Source organism: Leptonotus elevatus, chromosome 14, assembly GCF_054856555.1.
Source record: "Leptonotus elevatus isolate MCC_2025b chromosome 14, RoL_Lele_1.0, whole genome shotgun sequence".
In the NCBI taxonomy this organism is placed as follows: domain Eukaryota; kingdom Metazoa; phylum Chordata; class Actinopteri; order Syngnathiformes; family Syngnathidae; genus Leptonotus; species Leptonotus elevatus.
In genome coordinates this window covers 11,560,064-11,583,335 of record NC_141252.1, presented here as the reverse complement: position 1 = coordinate 11,583,335, position 23,272 = coordinate 11,560,064, and the positions used below count along the sequence as shown (strand labels likewise).

General features: G+C 39.7%; 1 protein-coding gene across 4 annotated transcripts in view; it reads left to right on the top strand.

Annotated features, from left to right (window-relative positions):
- The window catches only part of LOC147162971 (ryanodine receptor 3-like), a 96,455-nt gene that overhangs the window by 9,959 nt on the left and 63,224 nt on the right, over positions 1-23,272 (top strand). For 3 of the 4 annotated variants that reach the window (XM_086094308.1, XM_086094309.1, XM_086094306.1), the window contains exons 2-17: positions 3,055-3,174; positions 6,037-6,141; positions 11,458-11,532; positions 11,804-11,882; positions 12,995-13,107; positions 13,739-13,838; positions 14,295-14,388; positions 15,728-15,802; positions 16,086-16,242; positions 17,237-17,401; positions 17,717-17,838; positions 18,389-18,569; positions 20,977-21,112; positions 22,099-22,194; positions 22,350-22,468; positions 22,564-22,697. In XM_086094308.1, the coding sequence (XP_085950434.1) occupies positions 3,055-3,174; positions 6,037-6,141; positions 11,458-11,532; positions 11,804-11,882; positions 12,995-13,107; positions 13,739-13,838; positions 14,295-14,388; positions 15,728-15,802; positions 16,086-16,242; positions 17,237-17,401; positions 17,717-17,838; positions 18,389-18,569; positions 20,977-21,112; positions 22,099-22,194; positions 22,350-22,468; positions 22,564-22,697 (1,871 nt within the window). Of the gene's footprint in view, positions 1-3,054; positions 3,175-6,036; positions 6,142-6,652; positions 6,674-11,077; positions 11,093-11,457; positions 11,533-11,803; positions 11,883-12,994; positions 13,108-13,738; positions 13,839-14,294; positions 14,389-15,727; positions 15,803-16,085; positions 16,243-17,236; positions 17,402-17,716; positions 17,839-18,388; positions 18,570-20,976; positions 21,113-22,098; positions 22,195-22,349; positions 22,469-22,563; positions 22,698-23,272 lie in introns of all 4 variants that reach the window. The other variant, XM_086094307.1, reaches the window with a different exon arrangement.

The window sequence follows — 23,272 nt, the reverse complement described above, 5'->3', positions numbered from 1 at the left end:
CGAAGGGAAGTAGCGCCGCATAATTAGTAGGACAACAACAAGCATCCTTGGGACGTGTTCCCAGTTATTTTATGTCAGACTGCAATAATGAAGTCCAAGATAATGTGCATGTAAAGCACTATTCTCATCGAAAGTGCTGTGAGACCCTAGCGTCTCACGAGAGACCATGGATTGCTATCAATTACCCCCCCAAAATTAAGGTTTGAATATCATCCTTGCACTCGATCATATAAAGTAGTTTTTGTCACTATTAGACAAGATTACACCAATAAAAAACTGAAGTGAGGAGAGAGGGAGTTTTAGGACGTGTCAAGTCGCAGAACAAAGAAGTAGATGGTGTTGCACTTTGCCAGCCAGGACACGTGTTGGATACAAGGAGGGCGAGCTGAGCTCTGATGGGTTCCGGCCCAACTTAACACGAGCAACGCTTCTCCGGGAGGCCATGTCCAGTGATTGGCTGAGTGCATTAGTGGAGAGAAGACCTACTGTCACTAAGCAAAAATCTCCACCAATGTTGTCTTTTCCCCATGCATCCAAGGAGAGCGATTGGTCGAACCCAGGAAAATATCATGACGGGAGCACTCATTGATATGCTTTAGAGCTACACCCACAGGTCTCAGAGGTAAATGGATTTTACAGTGTTGTTGCAGTATGCACACAATGGAGACGACAGGATTATAGATTTACACAGAAGAAAGGAATAAGACAGTGTGTGTGAGGGGGGGGGGGGTATCATAACAGTCAAATTCAATCTCAAGGTGCCCTTGGAGACTCAACTCAGGCCTAACATTCTTTTAGGATAATTAAATTATTCTCTTTGATGACATTACAGAGCTGTTGGTCTTCAAATAACATTTATATCAGTGAGCTGGAACTTTTATTTTTTTACTTTAGAGAGGACTTTTGGTCTAACATTTTAAGATGAAGTAATGGCTGTGGGTAACCGATCTCTTTTTGGTACTTTTTGTTGCATTTTACACAGGTTTCAAATATTTGACAAATTATGGTAAACCACTGGACACTAATTTAGGTTAAAGATGACAGTTTTTGCTCATTTGTTTCCCTTCTGACTGGATAAACTGTCACATAATGATCAATACTTTTAACTCATAGTATCTGCCTCAAACTTCCACACCAGCCCATTGTAAATTATACTATACATTTCAATATGCATCTACGTTTAATACCATATTTCTATTGATCTTTTTTTGTTTTTGTTCTTAAAATTAATGTTAAAATTCACTATGAGCTCAGATTTTTACTCTTCGAGCTGACGCACATGAGTGCGAACAAAAAAAAAAGAAGAAGAAAGTCATTCACATCAGGGCCCCGAGGCTTCTAATTTCGATTTTCATGGCGCTCTTCCAAACGAACAAACGAGTAACAAAAATGTGTGTGCACATGCATCCGAGACATGGAGTAGCTTCCAGTGTACTTTTTCATCAGCCTGCACTGTAACATACTGTAGATGCTTATGTATATGGCTACTTTATTACCACCGCATTCTGCTCTCAGCACATTCCTCACATTAAATAATGCAGCTGGCTATTGTACAACAATCTCCCGCCCCCTTTCCTTGTCCCATAACGCCACATATCATCAGATTTCTGCTTCGTCGGCTATCACGAAAAGTAACTAGTACCAGTTCAGCGATTATAGTCTTCAACGCTATCATCTCGTTTATGCAACAGTGTCATTGGATGCTTCTTTTTAGCAGTTTTTTTCCCCCACAGAAAAAGTAGCTTCTGGCAAAAGGGATAATTGAACTGATATGCCATCAAGCTGGCAGCAAGTGCTTAGCAACAGTGAGAGAAAACTTAAACAGAAGCGCTGCAGTCAGGGAGGCCAGCCATCTGCATGAATGTTGTATGAGATCTTTTAACATAATGTTATTTACATGCTAACAAATGTTTAAAAAGGGACTGTGACCCGATAGCATGGAAAGCTTTTATTATGTTTACATGTGTCATGTAGTAATGCAAACATCAGCTCAACTTCAATACACATAGATTGTTTTTAAATGTCTGCCACCATCATACCCAACAGCACAGCCTCATAAATCCAGTTGGTAACTCTCAAACACCATCACAAATGTAATTGGAAGAGTAATGTAGTCCAAGCAAAAATATACTGTACATAGATTCATTTACGCAGGCTATTACTTTTCTTTCAAATCCTAGAATGTTCCAATCAATTGCTCCAACCTAATTTGCACCATACAAACAGTGTAAATAGCCTTAAAGAGATTGGACGGGCTCAAAGGGATCAACCATGGATGTTTTTGATCATTACATTTTGAAAGGAAAACCTCCCAATTAGCCAGTCGAGGGAAAGAAAAACAACTCCGTGCGTGTGTGCGTGAAGCTTTAACTCTGTGTGTTGTATTTGAGTGCTCAGTTTTATATTTGCAGCATAGCATGCTATGCTTGATGAATATGAACTGATTATGCTTCCTTGTAGGAAAATGTTTTTGGGATTCAGTGTGTTGCTCAGCGATTCTTTGACGACGGCAGTAGTCTGATGACGTGAACCACTTCAGTAAATGTCGAAACGAGGTTGTTTGGTGTTCTTTTGGTGCCTTCCATTATTATTATAAATGTTGTTGTTTTTTTTTTAGATGTGTTGAATTAACCACATTTTGTTTAGTGTCGAATATATTCATGCATTGTATGTTATTTATTTATTTATTCATTTTATTTATTTATTTATTAATAATATTTTATTTTATTATTTATTCATGTATTTTAGATCGTCATTGTTTGAATATAAGGGCTTTTTGAAAGCTAGTATATAAATTAATGGCTGCTGTGGTGTTAGCATTCATTTTTATAGTTTTATTTTGGGTCAAGGATAGCAACCTGGTTTTTAAAAAGATACTCCAAAAAAAATGCAGCCCAGTACAGACAAAATAACAATCAACAAATGATAATACAATTCAATTTCTATTCACAGTCGCAAGGCCCCTGCATCTAAGTGTCCTGGCCAAAAGATTCGGGGTGGCCGCGTGCGCTACATGAGTGCACACCCAGATTGAAGTCTGTTTTGCTTTGACAGGATGATGAAGTGGTGCTCCAGTGCGTGGCCTGCATCCAGAAGGAGAATCGAAAGTTTTGCCTGGCTGCTGAGGGGCTGGGCAACCGGCTGTGTTATCTGGAGCCCACATCTGAGGCAAAGGTAGGCACACAAATGACTGTCGCTCTTCCATCCGTCCATCCATTTTCTACCACTTATCCTGTTCACAGTCAAGGGGGAAAAAAACCATGCATGCAACTACTCATAGAAAGAGCTAACCTGAAATACAACATAAGTCACTACCATTTAAGGACTGCTTTCTGGGTCCGTGTGTACGCATGGTGCAAAATTGGGCCATGTGACGTGGATATCGTGGTCCACTTCTATGCACGAGCATCCACTCGTGTGTGTGTGTGGTTTCTGTAGAATAAAAAATACAAATTAATTAAACATTTGCATGTCAATGTCTCTTTTCTAAAATGCTAAATAGCTGAGGTCATAATTATACAAGTAGTTCAAATAGTACAGGTAGCATTAACTTCAATGTATTGTACATAAACGACCTACAGTCACTAATAACACAATATTGTAGTACAAGCACATTATAAATCGAGACAATTTGTGAAAGAACTCAAACGTGTCCCCTTCATCTCGCCATTAGCGTGGCTCTTAAATGTCGATGGCCAAAACAGGCCTAATTAAAATTAAACTGCACTAATAAACTAACTATCAGAGGCTGCTGGAACTGCATAAATGGAAAATCACCTGGCCTATTTAACAGAAGTGCTGCTTATGTCATAACACGATGACGAATTTTAATAGGATATTGCTGTTACACTATATGCCAACAAAAAACAAAGGGGCTTTGTTTGTTTTCACTTTCGCATGGACCAATGCACTCGCGTACACAACCCACAACACATACCGACATAAATTGCAATATGAATGGAACTGTATGCAGATCTGTGTTCCACAAGTCTAAAGTGGTGGTGCGGGAAACATGGAAGAGCCTTAACCTAAATACAGTATAAGAAATCAAATCAAATATGTACTTTATTGGAGTTAAACGTTCCTGCTAGGATGCTTTATCAGAGACCATCATCTTTTTCTGTAAAGTCATTTTATCTAGTCACCTAATTCTACAAAAAGTTTACATAAAAGCAAACTGGATGAAAGGTTGTATTCGCCCAGGCAAGAGCGCAGCAGGACCCAAACCTCCATTCAGCTCATTCTTTTGTTGCAGCAAGCAGTCAGCGAAGCCAACTGGAGATGCGCTTAAAAGCACATTATCAGCAGACTCATTTATGAGCTTTTCTTGCAAAGGTTAAAAGATGGCTCTACCTCTTTGGACCTGCTGTCTGGTGATGATTTGTTTCATAAAGAGTATTGTCACTTGTGCCTGCCTTCAACTTTATTATTGCTGAACAGCGTGTTTGTAGCTGATGTTGCATTTTCTAGTTTGTTTACTCACCGGCAGCATGGTTCTGAAAAACCCGATCTGGTTCACATTTTAATCCACTAAGCAGATACAGTATAGGGACCAAGGCAGGTCTTTCACTTCCCTTTTGTATGAAGTGTAAACTTCATCGAAGCTGAATAGAGGAAAGGAATCAGTCTTAACCCTTTCTGGTGCTATAAATAAATGCTGTAATACAGTCAAGCTGCCACCGACCAATGCTATGTATTAACCTCAATGATTGGTGGCGAACCAAACATCAAGTCACAAGCTGCTGTAAAAGCTGGCCCCTTGCATTGCCCTGCGAGAGCGTAACCTGACAGGAATGGACACTCATCATCCACTCCAGCTCCCATGGACCTTCATTTTACCGCCATGCTCTGTAGGGCAGTTCAACATTGGTCACAGGGGTCAAAGGAGTACTGTTAATCACCCACAGGGATTGAGGTGGGCGAAGCTGAATTGCTTCCATCCGGCCATTTGGTTTATTTCTCCACAGAAACACAATGTTACTTCTATCTTGCAATGATGTGGTGCATATGTTTATGTACAAGTCATTTAATGCAATATTCAAACAATAATCTAATCTTTTACACAATTTTATATATTCATTTAAAAAGTTGTTCAAATTGTTTTAAAGCTAGCTTGTTGTTTACATAACTAATAATTAGCTAGCTAGCTGTTTTTACATGGATAGATGGATAGATGGATAGATGGATAGATGGATGGATAGATAGATAGATAGATAGATAGATAGATAGATAGATAGATAGATAGATAGATAGATAGATAGATAGATAGATAGATAGATAGATAGAGAGATAGATAGATAGATAGATAGATAGATAGATAGATAGATAGATAGATAGACGGATGGATGGATGGACGGATGTCAGTATGCCCAACTTTGTGCCCACCTCAGTATATCTTTGACGCTGTCCCCTAAGCACAACACTACCAGCAGGTAGGCACTCACCTCCATGAATAGAACATCTGCAGCATCTTTTCGCAGATCCTAAAGAAAGACAGTCTTCTGAAGAAGCACAGGCAGCTCTTTCCTTTGTCACATGTACAAGGCATTAGTGTTAGCAGCGGTTATCCAGAATTTAATGATTGGGCATCACACTACAGTATCCATGTTTTTATCTTGCTTAGATGGGAAAAATGTTCTTAAATCTAATTCTGCTTTGATGAATATGACGACACTTTACGTTATGGAGGTTGCGACTGCAACACTTTCTGATATAGCTCCTTTGTTAGTGGTTTGAATTACCATATAACTTTTGTGTACATTGCATTGCACTCGCACAGTGAATCTGCTCACCCCAGGTTCTTTGAGAAAAGACCAAATGCATTTGTTGATCATAAGTTTAAAAAAAGAACTGTCAATCAAGTAAAAAAATGTTGCTTATGAACATTTACTGTGAATCTTTTCACAGTATATTCTCATTTGTTGGCATTCATTGGATTCACTGATTTGCACTGAATTGTACATCTAGTCCAAAGAAGAAACATTACAGTAATGTGTCCTAATCGCTAACCTCTTTTGCTCTGTTCTGTTGCTGCAGTATGTCCCTCCAGACCTATGCATCTGTACCTTCGTGCTGGAACAGTCCTTGTCAGTGCGGGCTCTGCAAGAGATGCTGGCTAAAAGTGGGCAGAACAATGAAGGGGTGAGCAAAACGACACACAAATGCAGAGAACACTTTTATGTATTGAAACCGAAATACAAATGATGTACCATCGCATACTTACCCTGTATACAGCAAGCTGTGTAGGTACAGTATTTGGAAATGATATTCATTTGCAGTGCCTTTAGTCAGCATAGTTAAAATTTTGAGATTAATAGCCTAAATAAGCCCACTGCAGTGATCAGGAGACCCAAATTGCTGAGAGGTCCTGGCCTGCATGAATATTAATGAGGATGAAGCAGATGCAGTTGTCCAATTTAGCCCGACAGTTTTTTTTGTGAGAAACAAACTTTGCGCAAAAAGGTCATTACCAAGCTACTTCAAGAATAATGAGACAAGCTGCAGGTTGGGTGCACATTTTATCAATACAAGGTGAATTTATCATCATTTAGCTCTATTTCTCTTAATATTGCTGTTTTCTGTCTCATTGATGTCTATTATTCCATCTTTGTGTTTTATTTTCTGTGTCCGATCTCCATCTTCCACATGGTAGACTCGAGGCCCGGATCGATGGGTATGTTCACCTCTCATACCATTTCACTTCTCACCTCTCTTGTATGAAGCAGTGAAATGACACACAAAGACACGTCACACTGAAATATTTGTCTTCATAATAGGAAGTGTGGTTAATATAAATTTCTGGTAGAATTTGGTGACAAATTAAGTTTGGCTGCCTTTCACCAAAGTATCAGTATTAGGTGTGTCCTTAGGGCATTCTATCGGTTGTTCATAGCAGTGCAATTGTTTTACGTCATTCTCGCTGTGTCAGAACAGCTCACATTTTTCAGCGTGTCTTCTTTCAGTAATTGTGATTCTATGAAATTATGCTAACAACCCTGAGATGAAGCTATCTGGAATAAGGAGCACAAATCTATATTACTAATAAAGGGAAAAAAAGGCCTTTTTTCCGTCACTTGGAGTCTTTTTAGCTTTTTAGCCATTTCACTCCTTAATGTCACATGATGTTGCGAATTCCGTAAAATCCTCAGCTGTTAGCGGATCATATTCATCGTCTTGACGTCTGAGATAAATGGATGTATCAGGGCTGCAGCTTTGCCGCTGTAAAAGGTTGCCTGTGAGCAGATGAGACCATTGGTTCCGCCACTCCTGTGTGCTGGCAGGGAATTATGGGCGGCAGCTATGGGAAAAGGCAGCTCAAAATATTAAACACTGAGGCAACGCTCAATTAGATATATTTTACCATGAGTTCAACGTTAGCCCTCTTACACTGCACCTCTTTAAAGCCAATAAACACAAGAGCACTTAGTGAGAAGAGCTCAGCCAAGACATTTTTCATGTAGGCAATGAGTGTTTGATCGAGATCTAGAAGTTCTTCACTGATCAGTTCGTGTTGGTTAGTGAAAGGCTACGACACCTTCTGACAAATTCAGGTTACGTCACTGATGTAGGAAAATAACTCTTATCAAAAGACCTGTAGGCCTTTTGATGGCTTGAAAGAAATGTATCAAAAGTGGCCTTATTACATACATTTATGCTAGGTGGTGGTGCCACTGTAGACTTATGTATAAATGAATGCTGAGCTGTGTTAATTGATGTGATGGGTGTGAGTGTGTAGTGTGTCTGTCTCAGTTGTGCGAAGCGTTTCAGAGAGTTGAGATGTGTGAAACCCGGAAGTCGGAAGTCTGTGGCATCTACCCCATTACAAGGCGCAGTCTCAGTTACGGGTGCTATTTCTGTATTAATCACACACATAACTCACACACTCAAACATACGCTGGCTCAAAACATACGGTAACAGGCTTTCATGCTAAAACATACGCTAGCATAAATGCTAGCATATGTTTTTAAATGGAAGATTGAAGTCTCATCTTTCATCAGAAAAAAGTGTGTTTCTAATAGTGCTGTCAAAGTTAAAGCGTTAATTGATTAATTCATCACAAAAAATTAGCGCATTAATCATGAATTAACGCAGATTAATCACACTATTAATTTTGACCATAGATTAGCCTTTAGCGTGACAGCGGATGGCTATGTTTAAGGTAGCACAGGTTGTGTTTGAGCAATAAACATAATTTTATGCATTAAAGTAAAGTATTTAAAGAATGTTTGCGTATCACATTTAGAATATTTGTTCATGTCGGGGTCATTTTTTTTCAATTTTAAATTATGCATGTAATTAACTGATTAGAAAAATAGGAGGATGAACGTGTGCAGTGGATCAAAAAATGTTGAAGACGCCCTCATAATATTAAATGTCAAAATAATTAAAACATAACCGGTGCTCTTCAAATTTGGCTGGGAAAAAACGTAAATTAAAAAAGGCTTTTTTTATTAAGCGATTAATCGTGATTAATCAAAATTCTAAAATGTGATTAATCTGATTTAAAACTTCAACAGTTTGACAGCTCTAGTTTCTAGCTTATTCCGCTTTTCCGTAATCTGCAGTAGAAAATAGGTTGCTTTGAGCGAAATCCTGTATTTTGGATGAAACGTCTGAGTCCACACATGTGGGCATCATTTCTAAAAGTTTTGAAAATGGCTTGCTCTCTTTGATGATACGATGTTAATGGTTGAGCAAACGTGCCGTTTTTTTTGGGGTCTCCTGAAAAATGATGATTTTTGGGGGTTTTGGCCTAACGTCAGCGATATGGAATTTTTTGCCAGGATAAATGTGCCTACAAAATTTGGTGAGTTTCTTTTGTACATTTTAGTAATCTCTCAAAAAGGCTATTATCTGGCCTTAGAATAAATAAAAGTTTCAAGAAGATCTTTTCAATGTGTGGTGCCCCTTCTACAATCTTCGCCTTAACCAAAATATCATTGAAGGAAGCACCATTAAAGGGGATTTGGAGGTTGAATATGTCTAGGACAAGGCACTGAAATCAATAAGGGCTTAGAGCAGATGGGCTTATCAATAGATGCTGGCTGAAGCAAATTGCTGGTTGGGTCTGATTTAGCCGGGAGACACAGGAGGGACCGTCATGAACCACAGAGATAACACAGCAAGCGAATGCCAACCCCACAGAGCTTGATATCTATCCATCAGCAGGCTAAGATCAGTCCATCAAAGAGACAACACTACCCCAAAGACATCAAATGTGTACTTTCTTATATTTATGGCTCCTTTTTGGCTAATAATGTAAACAGCTGCACCTTGAAAGGGTGGCCTTGGTCTGCCAGATGTCACGCTGTTAGATTAAATGTCACTTGTGGTCAACAGCTGCATGACATTCTACAGTACACCATCCACCTCCTCTTATATCCATTTAGATCGAAACGCTTTACCTTTATGGGTCAATTAGCTACGGCTGATGCATTTTCTCATTTCAGTAATTGCGGCAACAGTTTCTAAGTGTCTCGCTCATTCGCGCTGCGCTCCCTCTATATAGATGACTGCCTCACAGTGCTATAGGGGTGGGAGACTTGAGTTTACTGGTCGTGGTGACTGCAGCTGGATGTGTCTCGCTGCATTAATCTCAGTATACCTCAACCAGCTGCACACAATTCTGGAAGCCAGTGCTGCAGTCAGCATCAAATTGCTGGCTGGCGTTTGTTCTGGGTAGTCAGTGGAGGTACATATTGTATAACACGATTCCATGATTTATACACGCTATATGGAGAAAAGTCGTGGGAGACAGTAGGGTCCTAATAATCCTAATAGTTGCCCTAAGGCTTCATTTTGAAGACATTTGAGATAATTCACTGCTTTGCTCCAACTTGGTGGGAACATTTTACGGAAAACCCGTAAGCCGAATGACAATGCCCCAGTGCACAAAAAGTCCACAGAGACATGAGGAGTTTGGTGTAAAAAATGGGTCAGCAACCTTTATTGTCAAAAGAGGCATTTTAGGCCAAATTAATAACAATTGTGATGAAAGAAACAGTGTGTTTCACAGTGTGTGCAGTGTGTTAGTCTAGCGTACTGGGTGAGGGTCTAACAGCTAATTAGAGCAGCACTATAACAGAAAAATATCCAGCATTCAATATTTTGAGATTCATTTTCTTCTACCTTTTGTCTTCCGCTTTATTATTATTATTATTATTACTATTATATTTTATATTTGATATTTTTCATGCTACGTTTTTTTTTATACATTTATTTTCTGTCAAACTTATGAATTTTTTGGCAATATTATGGACATCATGTAATTTTCTGCCTCTTTCCTTAATTTTTTTGAAATTTTATGGCTTTTTAAAATATTTTTTTCTGCCTCTTTTGCAATCAATTTGATAATTTTTGGCAATTTTGTGGACATTTTATGGTAATTTGCAGGATTTCTTTTGTTTTTGAACATTCTATAGTTACTTTTTAAACAATTTCTTCTTTGCCTTTTTATTCAATTCTCTGACATTTTTGGCAATTTCATTGAAATTTTATGGCAATGTTCTGCTTTTCTTCTTCCTTTTTGGACATTTTATGGTAATTCTGACTTTTTCATCTATCTTTTGTCTCTCTTTTTCTGACAATTTTTTTGGGGGAGTGTGACATACATTTAAAGAATATTTTATCTAAAAAATAAAAACAATAATAATTTCAAAAAAAAAAAAGGGATCCACAGGGAGCCACAATAGAGGGACTGAAGAGCCACAAATGGCTCCAGAGCCTCAGGTTGCAGACCCACGGTGTACAAGAACTTAACGGTTCTGATCTCAACCCCACAAAATCAAGTTTTTTCCCTCCACCTTTTATATATATATATATATATATATATATATATATATATATATATATATATATATATATATATAGTGTCTGACAAACTACATTATAATGGCATTCGGAGATACATACCATTATGGTAAGACCTTACAATGCCACTTCATTTTTGTGATGAATCACTTTTAGTGTGATGTTTATTCCTTCTAAAACTATTTATTGTAACAACAACTGTACCAACTACAGTAACAAGAAAGTCTTAGAATAATCAAACTCTTGTCTTACCTTAATGCTTCCTAGAGGCTGATAAGAAAGGTGAGTAATATAGGCGTTTCCAGCTGAACAAAAAAAACATCATCAAAACTTCTCCACCTTTCAAGATATCATCCGTTCCCTTCCTGCATCTCAAACTCCATCATCGATGGAGCCATTCCCTGCTAATGTTGACATGACTGACCGTAGTTGAGCATTTTTCCTACATTCCTCTTATTGGATTGCTGGAAAGATGACCCCGTATCCTTGCACATATCTCAGGGGGAGAACCACGCCTTCCCTAAGATATGTGTTCACAGCATGAAGCCGTCTTTGTCTGTGAGGAGGCCCTCGCTAAGGTCATATATTGCAGCTTCAGGTGTCATGTAGTATACATAATTACGGATATGTGTCAATTATGTCCTCAGGCAGCGCAGAGTGGTGGCCACAAGACTCTACTGTACGGACATGCCATCCTACTACGGCACTCATTTAGTTCCATGGTAAGAAGTTGCAAGGCATTCATCTGGATCTGGCATTAGGTTGCAAAGAAGTTATGAGCTAAAACTAAAATACTTTTTTTCTCTTCAAATTTCTTATTGATTTATTACTGAAACCTCAGTAGGGGTGGTTGCGGCTAACCTTGTGCTCGATCTGGTGGGGCATGCTTCCCATTGCTATTAACAAAGTTGACACGTTTCAGCTCCTGATATTCACACAGGTAATTGAAAATGTGTGTTTCTATGTGTGTGTGTGTGTGTGTGCTGACCACAGTACCTGGCCTGTTTGAAGACATCAAGGTCACAGACCGATAAGCTGTCATTTGATGTCGGCCTACAGGAGGATTCAACAGGTAAAAGAAATGAGAAGCTTCAGTAGTTTGTTTTAATTCTCCACAGATTCTCTCTCTCGTTCTCTCTCGGCACCTCCTCTTCCTCTTGATCTATCTCTTGGTTGTTCCTGAGCAAATTTCACCGTGTGCCTTTTTTATCATCGCTGTTAATATTCCCTGCAGAGTGCTGTGGACAGAAAATGTATTTCTTTTGTCAGAGCTGATTAGATGTCTCCAACAGATTTTATAGTCTTGTGCTATCCAGATTCCTAGTCCAACTTATTATTTTCATAGTAATATTTTCCCATCTTTGCAGTTGATGAGCTGTCACCTCATTGTTGAAGCATGTCACAATGGTGCTCCGTTTTACAATCACCTGAATTTATATATGACAATTGGGTGCCGACAGTGGAGTGTTTCATCTTATATACGATCCCATTTGAGCTTGGACCCGCACCAAAGATCTGTATTCTCTGTTTGTATTAACACTAGCCACCGAATGACCGAATTAAGCCGAATGGGTTACTCAATGTACGTCATAGGCCAACAAAAATCCAATTTGATCAAAATCGTAAATGCAGTGCACTTATACAGCGTTTCATCTTGATCATATGTTTACAAAGTCATATTCACTTATCTCATTAAAACGTATCAGAATGTAGCTTACATCGGTACATTGTGTATCAACACATGGAAAAGTTAACCTTCTTAGTTTAAAATAACTTATTTTAACCTTAGGGATCCGTGTCGCAACCTGGCCAACGGCAGAACAAAGGATGTTTTTTCTCTTTTGTTCCATTTTAAGGCCATCTAAGTTGCTACTAGCCTCATACTAGCTAGTGCTAAGCTAGTTTGTCTTTTAGGTTTAACAGTGAGACGTTAGCCGGACAAATATTACTGTTTCTAGGATGTGCATTCCCCCCGTAGATATAGCAGATATAGTAAAACGCGACGTGGCATCCAAATATTCATCTCAGATATGCTTTGATTTGTTCTGACTAAATGGGAAAATTCTGATTCGACGTTTGTTTTCAACGGCCAATTTGTTAATCAATTGGAGTCACCGCTGATTCTTGCACATCCCTATAGCCCAATTAGCCCATGCATGTAAGTAAATGTGTGTATCATTGTAGGTGAGGCTTGTTGGTGGACAATCCACCCCGCCTCCAAGCAGAGATCAGAAGGAGAGAAGGTGCGCATCGGTGATGACCTCATCCTTGTCAGCGTGTCCTCTGAGCGCTATCTTGTAAGTATCTCTTGCTTGTCATGTTTACTGCTCAATGGTTTTCTTCATGGTCACGTGCCTTGAATTTGTGTACAGAAAAGGCTTCCTGAAGGGGCAAAAGGTTAACCGCAAACTTTTTCCTTTTTTTTGCGAGATTATCATGTTCTTGTGATTTAATTGATACCGCTACCCGTGCTTTTTAAAAAGAGGTTGAGGCCTGTGCTGTAATCACCCTTGTCAGGACCTTGTCACCCCCTTCAGCAAGGCTTTGTTCCATATTATACCACATCCTTCTCCCTGATCTTTGCATGATAGAGCTGTACACTTGAAACAATTAGAGCACAGTCTCAGTGATCCATAGAGATGGCGACAGCATGCCCGTGGCAGCAGGGGCGTGGCCTTCAATATGATAGTGCTTTGTACTGTAGTCACTAATGTTAATCTGGCAATCTGTACTCACTGTGACCCATACTTTGTTTTCTGGGAACATGGAGTTGGAATAGTTGGGAATATGTGTATACAAAGAGTGTATCCATAATGTAATGACCGATGACCATGCTGTATTATGTAAATAGTCTTGAAACTCATCTAGTGTTAGTCTTTGATTGCACATGATGATCTTAAACACACCGTTCAATCTTGTGTCCTACAGCATTTATCAATCTCCAATGGCAACATCCAGGTGGACGCGTCTTTCATGCAGACGTTGTGGAACGTCCATCCCATCTGCTCTGGCAGCAACATAGAGGAAGGTAGACAGCTGAGCCAACACCCCGCCTTCACGCTGTCTAATTTTCTTTGGCATTTTCATTTTCATTGCCTTGGTTTTTACCCATCTTGGCATAATTTTTTTTAATGAAAAAAGAAGAAACCCCCCCGATACATTTTAATAACATTGAAGATGGCTGTTGCCTCAGTCAGGCCCACCATTATCGTAATGGTAGTAACTGCAAAAGTAATCATACTAAAATGGGAAAAAGCAAACAATAAACATTACATATTAAATTAAATTATAATTATAACGCAGCCATGTACCCGAACTTCACCTTCTCACCTTTTTGTTTAGAGTTTGCGCTGACTTGCTTGTGTTTATCATCTCACTTATTGAAATTCCAAGGCTTCTCAGCTACTAAACATTCTTACACTGTTGCAGCAATAAAACAGGACATTAAAGGTCAAGGGTGTGTTCCCGCATTTCTCTCTTATAGGCTACCTGTTGGGCGGCCACGTGATGCGACTGTTTCATGGGCATGATGAGGTGGTGACCATCCCGGGGTCAGACCAGAGTGAAGAGCAGCAGAGGTACAACAAATGGATTAATCGCATGTGGTCTGGTAATTTATAGATCACACACAGGTGAAGCCAAGAATATAATCAGTATAATCACTGCCGGGAAAACTCAAACCATGTTGCGCGAAACACCCTGTTACGCCCCTTTCTCCCTGTGCAAAGTCTACGAAAATACCAAAACAAAGAAAACTTCACCCTAACGCGCACACTTAGATTGCGCTTTGCGCTAGACTTGCCCTGGGAACGAAAGCACACCTCAACAGTAACCAGCAAGCAAACTCGCATCTCTCCAACAGTTGTCATTTTAACATTTCTGTCCACACTCCCACAAACACATCCTCCAAAGCCCAACCAGGAGATGCTAAGTCTTCAAAACATGTGGGACCATAATAAGACTATCTTGTCATTTTTTATCCAGTTTTATCTGCCTGCTTCTGACAAAGATAATTTAATGTCATGGAGTGAAAAATATGCCTGGAAGTGTGCCAAAGCCACAGTCTTGGTCCAGGACTGACCTCAACTCCATCTTTGGGGATGAACTACAGCAGCGATTGGAAGCCAGGCCCTCTCATCCAACCAAGGGGGAGTAAGGGGGAGAAAAGTGGTGACGATTCTATAAGGGCCCCTGACTGACAGCTTGAGCAGTTAAAAAAGTAAAAAAAAAAAAAATCGGTTTATGGCATTAAAGGGGTATTTTTCATGGAGCCTAAAATCTCTGGCAGCTCCTCTGCATTCAAAGTCAGTGACATGACTTCTCAAATGTGAAGGACGAATGGACAAAAATGATCACAGATAATCTATCAACAGCTTATTGAGAGACTTTACAATACAATAGTCAGGTCTTCCAATACCAACACATTGTGTAAGAGTGTTTGTGAATGCACCATCCTCAGAGGCACATATTCACACAGACATGCTCGCACTAAGTCTATTTTTAGAACAGCGCATGGCAATTGTGGGAGGCAGGTTTGAATAGTAATTTCCATTTTTGGCTTCTCCTAGTTTTGTGCCCTTGAAATTGCACAAAAGAAGCACGCCTCATGTATTTCCTTTGAAGATGTCACTTGAAGTGACGAACCAAGTCTTTGGTGCTATTCACCGATAGAGGCTTATCGGGGGACGCACGTGACTGTCTTTGAACGCACCATTCGAATGTCGAGTCAATACATGCCAGCCTTCATTGTTCATGGGCTTGTGTCAAACATCCTCCAGTGATTATCAGTATGAGAGATGAAAGTAAAGGGATGTTTTTGTCTCATGTAGGATGGATGACCTCGAGTGTTTAGTTGTGTCTGGATATTTCATGCATCCACAGTTTCATTACTATCTCATGCTTCTGTTCTGTTGACAGAATAGTCAACTATGAGATAGGTAAAGCTGGTGCCAAAGCCAGGTCCTTATGGAGGCTGGAGCCACTCCGGATCAGGTGGGTTGCTTTTTCTTTGCTCTAATTTATGTGCTGTATTTTTTTTTTGTCAATCCTTTCTTTTCTTATTGACGTTGCTGTCTGATTAAACAGCACAATGAGTCAAATGTTTTTAGCCATTTGCTAATTATTCTACCTAATCACACAACACTCTTGATAATTAACAGCCGGCAGTAATACTCAGATCAACTAATTAGTGGAGATTAGACTGTCAGGGTTTGTAAAATGCAAATGATCCACATTCTTTTGACATTTTCTTGTGTGTGCACGTGTTCCAATTTAGCTGGAGTGGGAGCCACATCCGCTGGGGACAGCCATTCCGGTTGCGGCACCTGACAACTGGTCACTACTTGGCCCTGACCGAGGACCGGGGCTTGGTACTGCAGGACCGTGAGAGGTCCGACACAATCTCAACTGCCTTCTGCTTCAGAGCTTCTAAGGCAAGGACATACGAACATGCTTGCTTTTGCTCTGCAGCCCGTGTCACAGATCAACTGTTGCACACTTCCTCATTAAGTAAACTCCATTGAGGAACAGCCACAAGGGGTCACGCGCAAAGATTCGCAAAAGAACCACTCACTCACCTTGGACTGGGAAGTCACCATTTTCCAAGGGCAATGAAAATTAGAAGAGTGATTGCACTAGTAGAAGCTAGCATCCAGGTTAATGTAGCTGAACTTTCCAACTTTTATTGAACTCAGCATTTGACTATACTCTGTGTAATGGGATTTAAGATATAGTAATGGAGGAAATTATTGACCCTTCCAATGAGGGTTTTAAGCATAAATGCAAATTAAGTCATTTATTACTGAACCCTTCATGCCACTTGAAACAGCCATTTGGGTAGTTACTACTCTTACTACGTGTGTAGAAGCGAGTTAATTGGGCAGCACCTTTGTATAGGCTGCAGCCAGTTTCTTAGGACACAATATATGGACACATTTGTTATAGCAGTGGTTTTCAACCGCGGTCCTCGAGTACCCCTATCCAGTCTGTTTTTCATGTCTCCCACAGCCAACACAGGTGTTTCAAATGATCAGCTAATTAGCAAACTCTGTATGAAGCCTGATAATGATCCTCAGCTGTGTTGGCTAAGCGAGACATGGGAAACAAGATGGATAGGGGTACTCGAGGACCGGTGTTGAGAACCAGTGTGTTATAGCAACTCTTTTCTTTTTGTAAAATACCTTTTTGTCTTAAAAAAGAAAAACTAAATGACATTATTCATTTTGCACATTTTGTAAGATCGTCCAAATAGATCACAGTCATGTCTTATAAAATGAATAAATCTATGAAATATGTATGTTATTTTTGCAACTTTACAAAAGATTCTGACAATACGGATAACATACAGCATCGATAACGGTTGGTGTGTAAACATGTTTCTCACTGACAGCTTTGACATGTTCATTTTCCCTCATCTTCTCTGTACAGGAGAAGCTTGAGCAGAGCCCCAAGCGGGACATTGAGGGGATGGGTGTAGCGGAGATTAAATATGGAGACTCGCTCAGCTTCATAATGCACGTGGCCACTGGGCTGTGGCTCTCCTACCAGGCACCTGATGTCAAATCTGCACGTCTGGGTCCTCTCAAGAGACGAGTGAGTGTAGTAACTAAAGCGCACATCTGTCTTCAACTTCGAATGTAAAACAGAAACATACCAAATTAATAAATGAATGAGATTTTGTTGAGAAGATAATTATCTGCAGGGTAATGAGTCGAATAAAATGTCTGTTAGATTGTATCTCAGCCTTGACTAAATGTCTTCCCGTCATTTAGAGTACGTAGAGGCGTGAATGGCCAATGATTGTAATTGATGACATAAACAAAGTCATACATCCTCTTGACATCCTCACCTGTAAAATAGCTTTTCCTCATCATGACAATATCTCACGTTCATTTCTCCCGTCTGAAGGCATGTCTACATTCCGAAGGTCACATGGACGACGGCTTGACCCTGCAGCGCTGTCAACACGAGGAATCTCGAGCAGCACGTATCATCCGCAACACCACGCTCCTCTTTAACAGATTCATCAGGTACCCGAGGGTGCTTCTGCTGCATAATGTACTCAAGATGGGAAAAAAAATTGCCTGTTTATGTGCATATGTCACAAATTATCCTGGAGATGAACTGTACCCTGTAACATTCCTCCAGATTGTAAAAACATTTGAATTAAGCCATGAGGTGCCAAAGCATCAAAGAGCTCAGTCAGTGCTCCATTCATGCGTTTCCAAAAGGGAAATTGTCCACGATAGAAGAAGATGCAGGGGAACGTGTAAGTGGATGCGCTGACTACCTTTATTTGTCATTAAACCATCCATCTTGTGTCCCATGTGTGGAATTGGAAGCACTCATGGTGGGAACATGTGAGAGTGTGTCAACCTCCCCCGAGGCGGTGACACACACATCCCCTCACACCCCTCCCATGCACACGACAGGAGCTATTTTTAGCCAGCCAGTGGAAATCTGCATTTCAGCATGGATGCCCCCGTGGGCTTAAACATCATGCATTGTCATTTAGAGGGCTTGTTCACCAATGTTAGCATTTTGTCTACATGTGGTCAAGATTCTGTGTCCCCTTGTCAGGGATCTGGATTGTCTGGGTTTGAAGAACAAGGCACTTGTGGCTTTGCCCATTGAGGAGGTGCTCCAAACCCTCTATGACCTCATCACCTACTTCCAGCTCCCTGATGCTGAGCTGGAGCACGAAGAGAGGCAGATCAAGCTACGCTCACTCAAAAACAGGCAGAATCTTTTCAAACAGGAAGTGAGTTTTTGCACACCAGGAAATTTTGGACATACAGATACATACATACGCAAGTTTTGGCAAACACCTCACAATTAGTTGGCAAGTGTCCTAATACTTTTGTCGTTGTAGTGGGGTGTCCAACTCATTTTAATTCAGGTGCCACTTTAACTTTCACCCAAATTTGATCTCATTTGGGCCACAGTTAGTTTTTATTTCGTTTTTTTTTTTTAAAAAGAAGACGTTTTAATTAGTTTTCAGGGTGATTCTGTTTTTATTACTTTTTGTTATTTAAAAAAATGCTTTTTTTTCATTTGAAATAAAATGAATATTACTTCTATGTAATATTTAATAAACAACAGGGTAAAATGAAAAAAAGGTAACACATTTCTTACCTTGCGTTGCATTTTGGCTGAGTTAAATTAAAGAGCAGGCAAGCCGAGCCATTGGAGCCAAAAGTCAAGCACGCAAAATTGTTGCCTAGAAGCGACCTCATCTGAGGGTGCTTTTCTATTGGCTGCTGCTAGATGACATCACTTCTGTATGACACACTTTCAAACATCCTTATTACGGTTAATATCAAAATCACATTTAAAATTTGCACCAAAGGCTCATTTATTAAATTAATTACCAAATAGGGCTAGGCAATATATATATTAAAAAAATCAATATCGCATATTGGCCCACACAATATACATATCGCAAAGACATGCAATAAGTTTCATTTGGAATTTTATGCTTTTACCTGAATTTGACCAGTCAAACGCAAACTTAAATGTGCATCACCATCCAATAGTTGAACATTATCTAGGGAAATTACAATTAATTAACTTGCTTATTTTGTTACATGAAAAAAAAAAACTTTAATTTGACAATAAATATGTTATTTCTTTAGGTACAGGTTAAATATCGCAATAATATCAATATCGCAATATTCAACAACTATATCGCATATTATGTCTTTCCAATATTGTGCAGTCCTATTACCAAAGACTAAAATGAAGGACATTTTCTCTTTATAGTTTTAGTTATGTAATTTCAGTTAGTTTTCGTTTTTTTTTTTTTTAAAGCATTTACGTTTTTATTTTATTTTGTTAACGTAAATGTTTTTTGAATTTTAGTTTTAAATATTTTTTTTAGCTTTTGTTAAATACCTTTGGTGGGCCGGACATAAGCTGTTAACAGGTCACAATATTTCCTGTATTTTTTTTTTTTTTGGTGCAAATGATTACATGTACTTTCTGAAAAAAATCCCATTTACAATCTGAAATTTCTTAACAAAAATTAGCACAAAATGCTTGCATCAAATCCTGAATAACAGTCATATTTCAGAATGTCATTTATGTGGTTGCAGGTGCGCCTTCCAGTGGACAAAATAGCAACAACAGTTCATTTCAGTGAAAAACTGCAGTTCATGTTCTGTCCTGATGGGCCAGATTGGAACCCCCTAAAGGGCTACTTCTGGGCCACGGGCCGTATGTTTGACACCCCTATTGTAGTCTTTACATTTTCTATAGGGCTTGTCCTCACTTGGGTCGTGCGTGAGTTGCAACCTGACTTGGGCGAGAGTCGGGGCCCTGAACTGGTCGCTAGCCAATTACAAAGCACATGTGTAGTGAGTTTTCTATAACATCTTGTGTGAGTAGAGGCAGTGTATTATACGGTGTCAGCAGCTACATTACAGTGTGAGGCTGCCATGAATGCACTGAGGCATCGTGCAGAGCCTCCAGCGCCCAAATTGCTTCCATCAATTACCAAATGTCAGATGCATGCTGAGTTGGGGAGGCAAATAATGTTAAGCATCCAAACTCTTTTTAACTTTGACAGAGTGCAACAACCAAATAATCATATCTCCATACCAAAATTATTAAAAATTTCTTTGTTACAATGTGTTTTTTTTGGGCATATTTCATCATCCTCTCTCGGTTTTTTTCTTCTTTTGGAGTAATCTTTGGTCCACCCCTTTTATTTCACACCCAGAAGGTCAATTTGTCACTCTAGACAGCTGACTCTGGATTTTCTTGGCATTATAAATCATCAGCAATTTCCATTTGGTGCGTTTAGCATAGCTGATCACTGGAGATACTTCTGTGCAGCATAAATCACCATGACACCAGCGCCGAAGGGGACAGGAGTCAAGCCATAGGGGATTGCCTTCATAATAGCATTTATTCAGTGTGAATGTGTAAATGCTATACGTGATGTGTTTTTAGATTGGCAGTTACATACACAATGTATACTGTATTGATCGATTGATTAAGGATTATCTAATGTAGCTCGATGTGTTTGTATCGTATGCGTACTCTCTCTGGACCACTGAATAATTTTTTTTTTTTTAACAAAATCCTTTAATTTCAAAGGTATAAAAAAAAGAAGATGTCTCAAGTTTGCCATTTGTGACAAAACATTGTTTGGCTTCATTTTTTAGGGCATGCTGACTCTCGTGTCCAACTGCATAGACCGTCTGAATGTCTACAACAGTGTGGCTCACTTTGGGGAATGTGCTGGGCCAGAGGCCGGAGCAGCCTGGAAAGACATCCTCAACCTGCTTTATGAGCTGTTGGGTAAGCTATGATAACACAATGCGCATACACAATTCCCTGCTGTGATTAATGGCTTTGTCCTGCTCGAGCTGTGCTGGCATGCTATTTAACCCTCAACTTACTGACTGCGCACACTAGGGATTGATTTCTAAGGTTGTGAGGTTTCAGAAGCGTCAACTTGCACACTCATAAATGTTGTGCTCATCTGTGTATGCTCATAAATGTAATGACCTGACATGGAAAGATAACCCTCTTTTCTTCTATATCAAATTCTGTTTGACGGGAACATTACTCAGGTTAACTGAGTTGTCACGTCAGGTGAGGAGTTAGCACCATAGCGCATACAAGGAGTTTTATATACATGTAATATATAAGTAACTATAGAGAGCAGGTCTGGAATCAGATGGCCTAGAAGAAAACACATGGCGAAGAAAACCTTGACTAAGAATTTGAGTGGGCTCGGTGCGGAGAAACCTGAAACACATGGAAGAACAGCTTGCATGGAAGAAAGCTTGCATTGGAGAGCAGGGATAGGAAACGTCAACATCATAACATAACATAACACAACTGTCATAACATAACAGAAGAAAATGCAGAATATTAATGGCATGATTCATTTGTCATCTGTTTGAGATCTTTTGGTCGGCAACCTCAATTCTAAATATGACTGTCATGCTGAAGTCGCTTCTCACCTTTAGCTTTTGTCCTTCATAGGTTTATTTACACTTATTTGACTGACAGGGTTGTATTAGTGCTCCAGCCATGTCTCGTCCTTCTTCCATTTAGCCCGCCTCCTCCTCCTCCACACATTTAGAATGACCTCCTCCATTTGTGCATGTCTGCTTTTTTGCTCGTCCACACAAATATGTGTTTATGTGAGTTCTCTGCTTATCTGGTTTATGCACTTTTATTGGCTATTCTGTATGTTTGTTTGCGTTTTTTTTTCTGTCTGTGTTTGCCTTTATTCCTCTCTAATAAGTATTGACTCTTTTCTTAATGTTATGCAGCAGCGTTAATCAGAGGAAACAGGAACAACTGCACTCAGTTTTCTAACAACTTGGATTGGCTTGTTAGCAAGCTGGAGAGACTGGAGTCTTCTTCGGGTAAGTTCATTGTCATTCTTGTACATATGGCACATCCTTGTACGTTGCATTATTAAAGATCCTGCATCAAAGTTATCTCTGAGAATGACACAGTAGAAATGTAAAGGGTGATACTTTGTGACCTCTGTTGCCATCTAATTCATGAATACTCGCAGGCATTCTGGAAGTTCTGCACTGTATTCTAATTGAGAGCCAAGAGGCTCTCAACATGATCCAGAGAGGACACATCAAGTCCATCATATCGCTGCTATACAAACATGGACGTAACCACAAGGTCAGTAGCACATATTTCAAAGACCAGATGACATAGGTAGAGCCACTGCACTATAATTTACGATATTGCCGCTCCCTCCTCTCGTCTGCCCTCAGATTCTCGATGTGCTTTGTTCGTTGTGTGTGTGTAATGGCGTCGCCGTCCGAACCAATCAAAACCTCATTTGTGATCACTTGCTGCCCAAGAGAGACCTGCTGCTACAAACCCAGCTGGTCAATGACGTCCAAAGGTTAGAAAGCCAGTATTTTTCCATCGTCAAAATTAAACCTCAGTCCAGCTCGCAGGTGATGTTACAGTATTTACGGTTGTATCTCGAATGGCACTTGGGAGTCCTCTGGCTCGGCCATACAATGTATTTAGAAAAAAAAAATAGCTCTCAACATCAGTTTTACTCACCAACAGTCTATCACTAACGGACGCACAGAAAAGTAAGAACCTCAAATTGAGCAGGAAATTGGCCATTTTGATTCGAAGCAGCCATTTTGGGTGAATTGTAGAGCTCGTCTTTTGAAAAACTCCTACTAGGGAATTTGCCTAAATGATCCCTAGTGGCCGCAGGTGAACAAGAACTAGAAAAAGGGGCAACAATAAATGGCAAAGCTTTTTTGTCTATAGAACGCAACCCCCGCATACTTGTGCTTCGACACTGGTGGATTTGTATATTGCAGTTTTTTCCCCCAATATTTAAAAATATTTTCTGTGGGGTTCTGTTTTCCCACGTTTTACTTAGAAAATGCAAATTGAAACTTTATCAGTGTTTTTGAAGATTTTTTTGGGGCTCTAAATCCCCCCAACTTAAAGTGG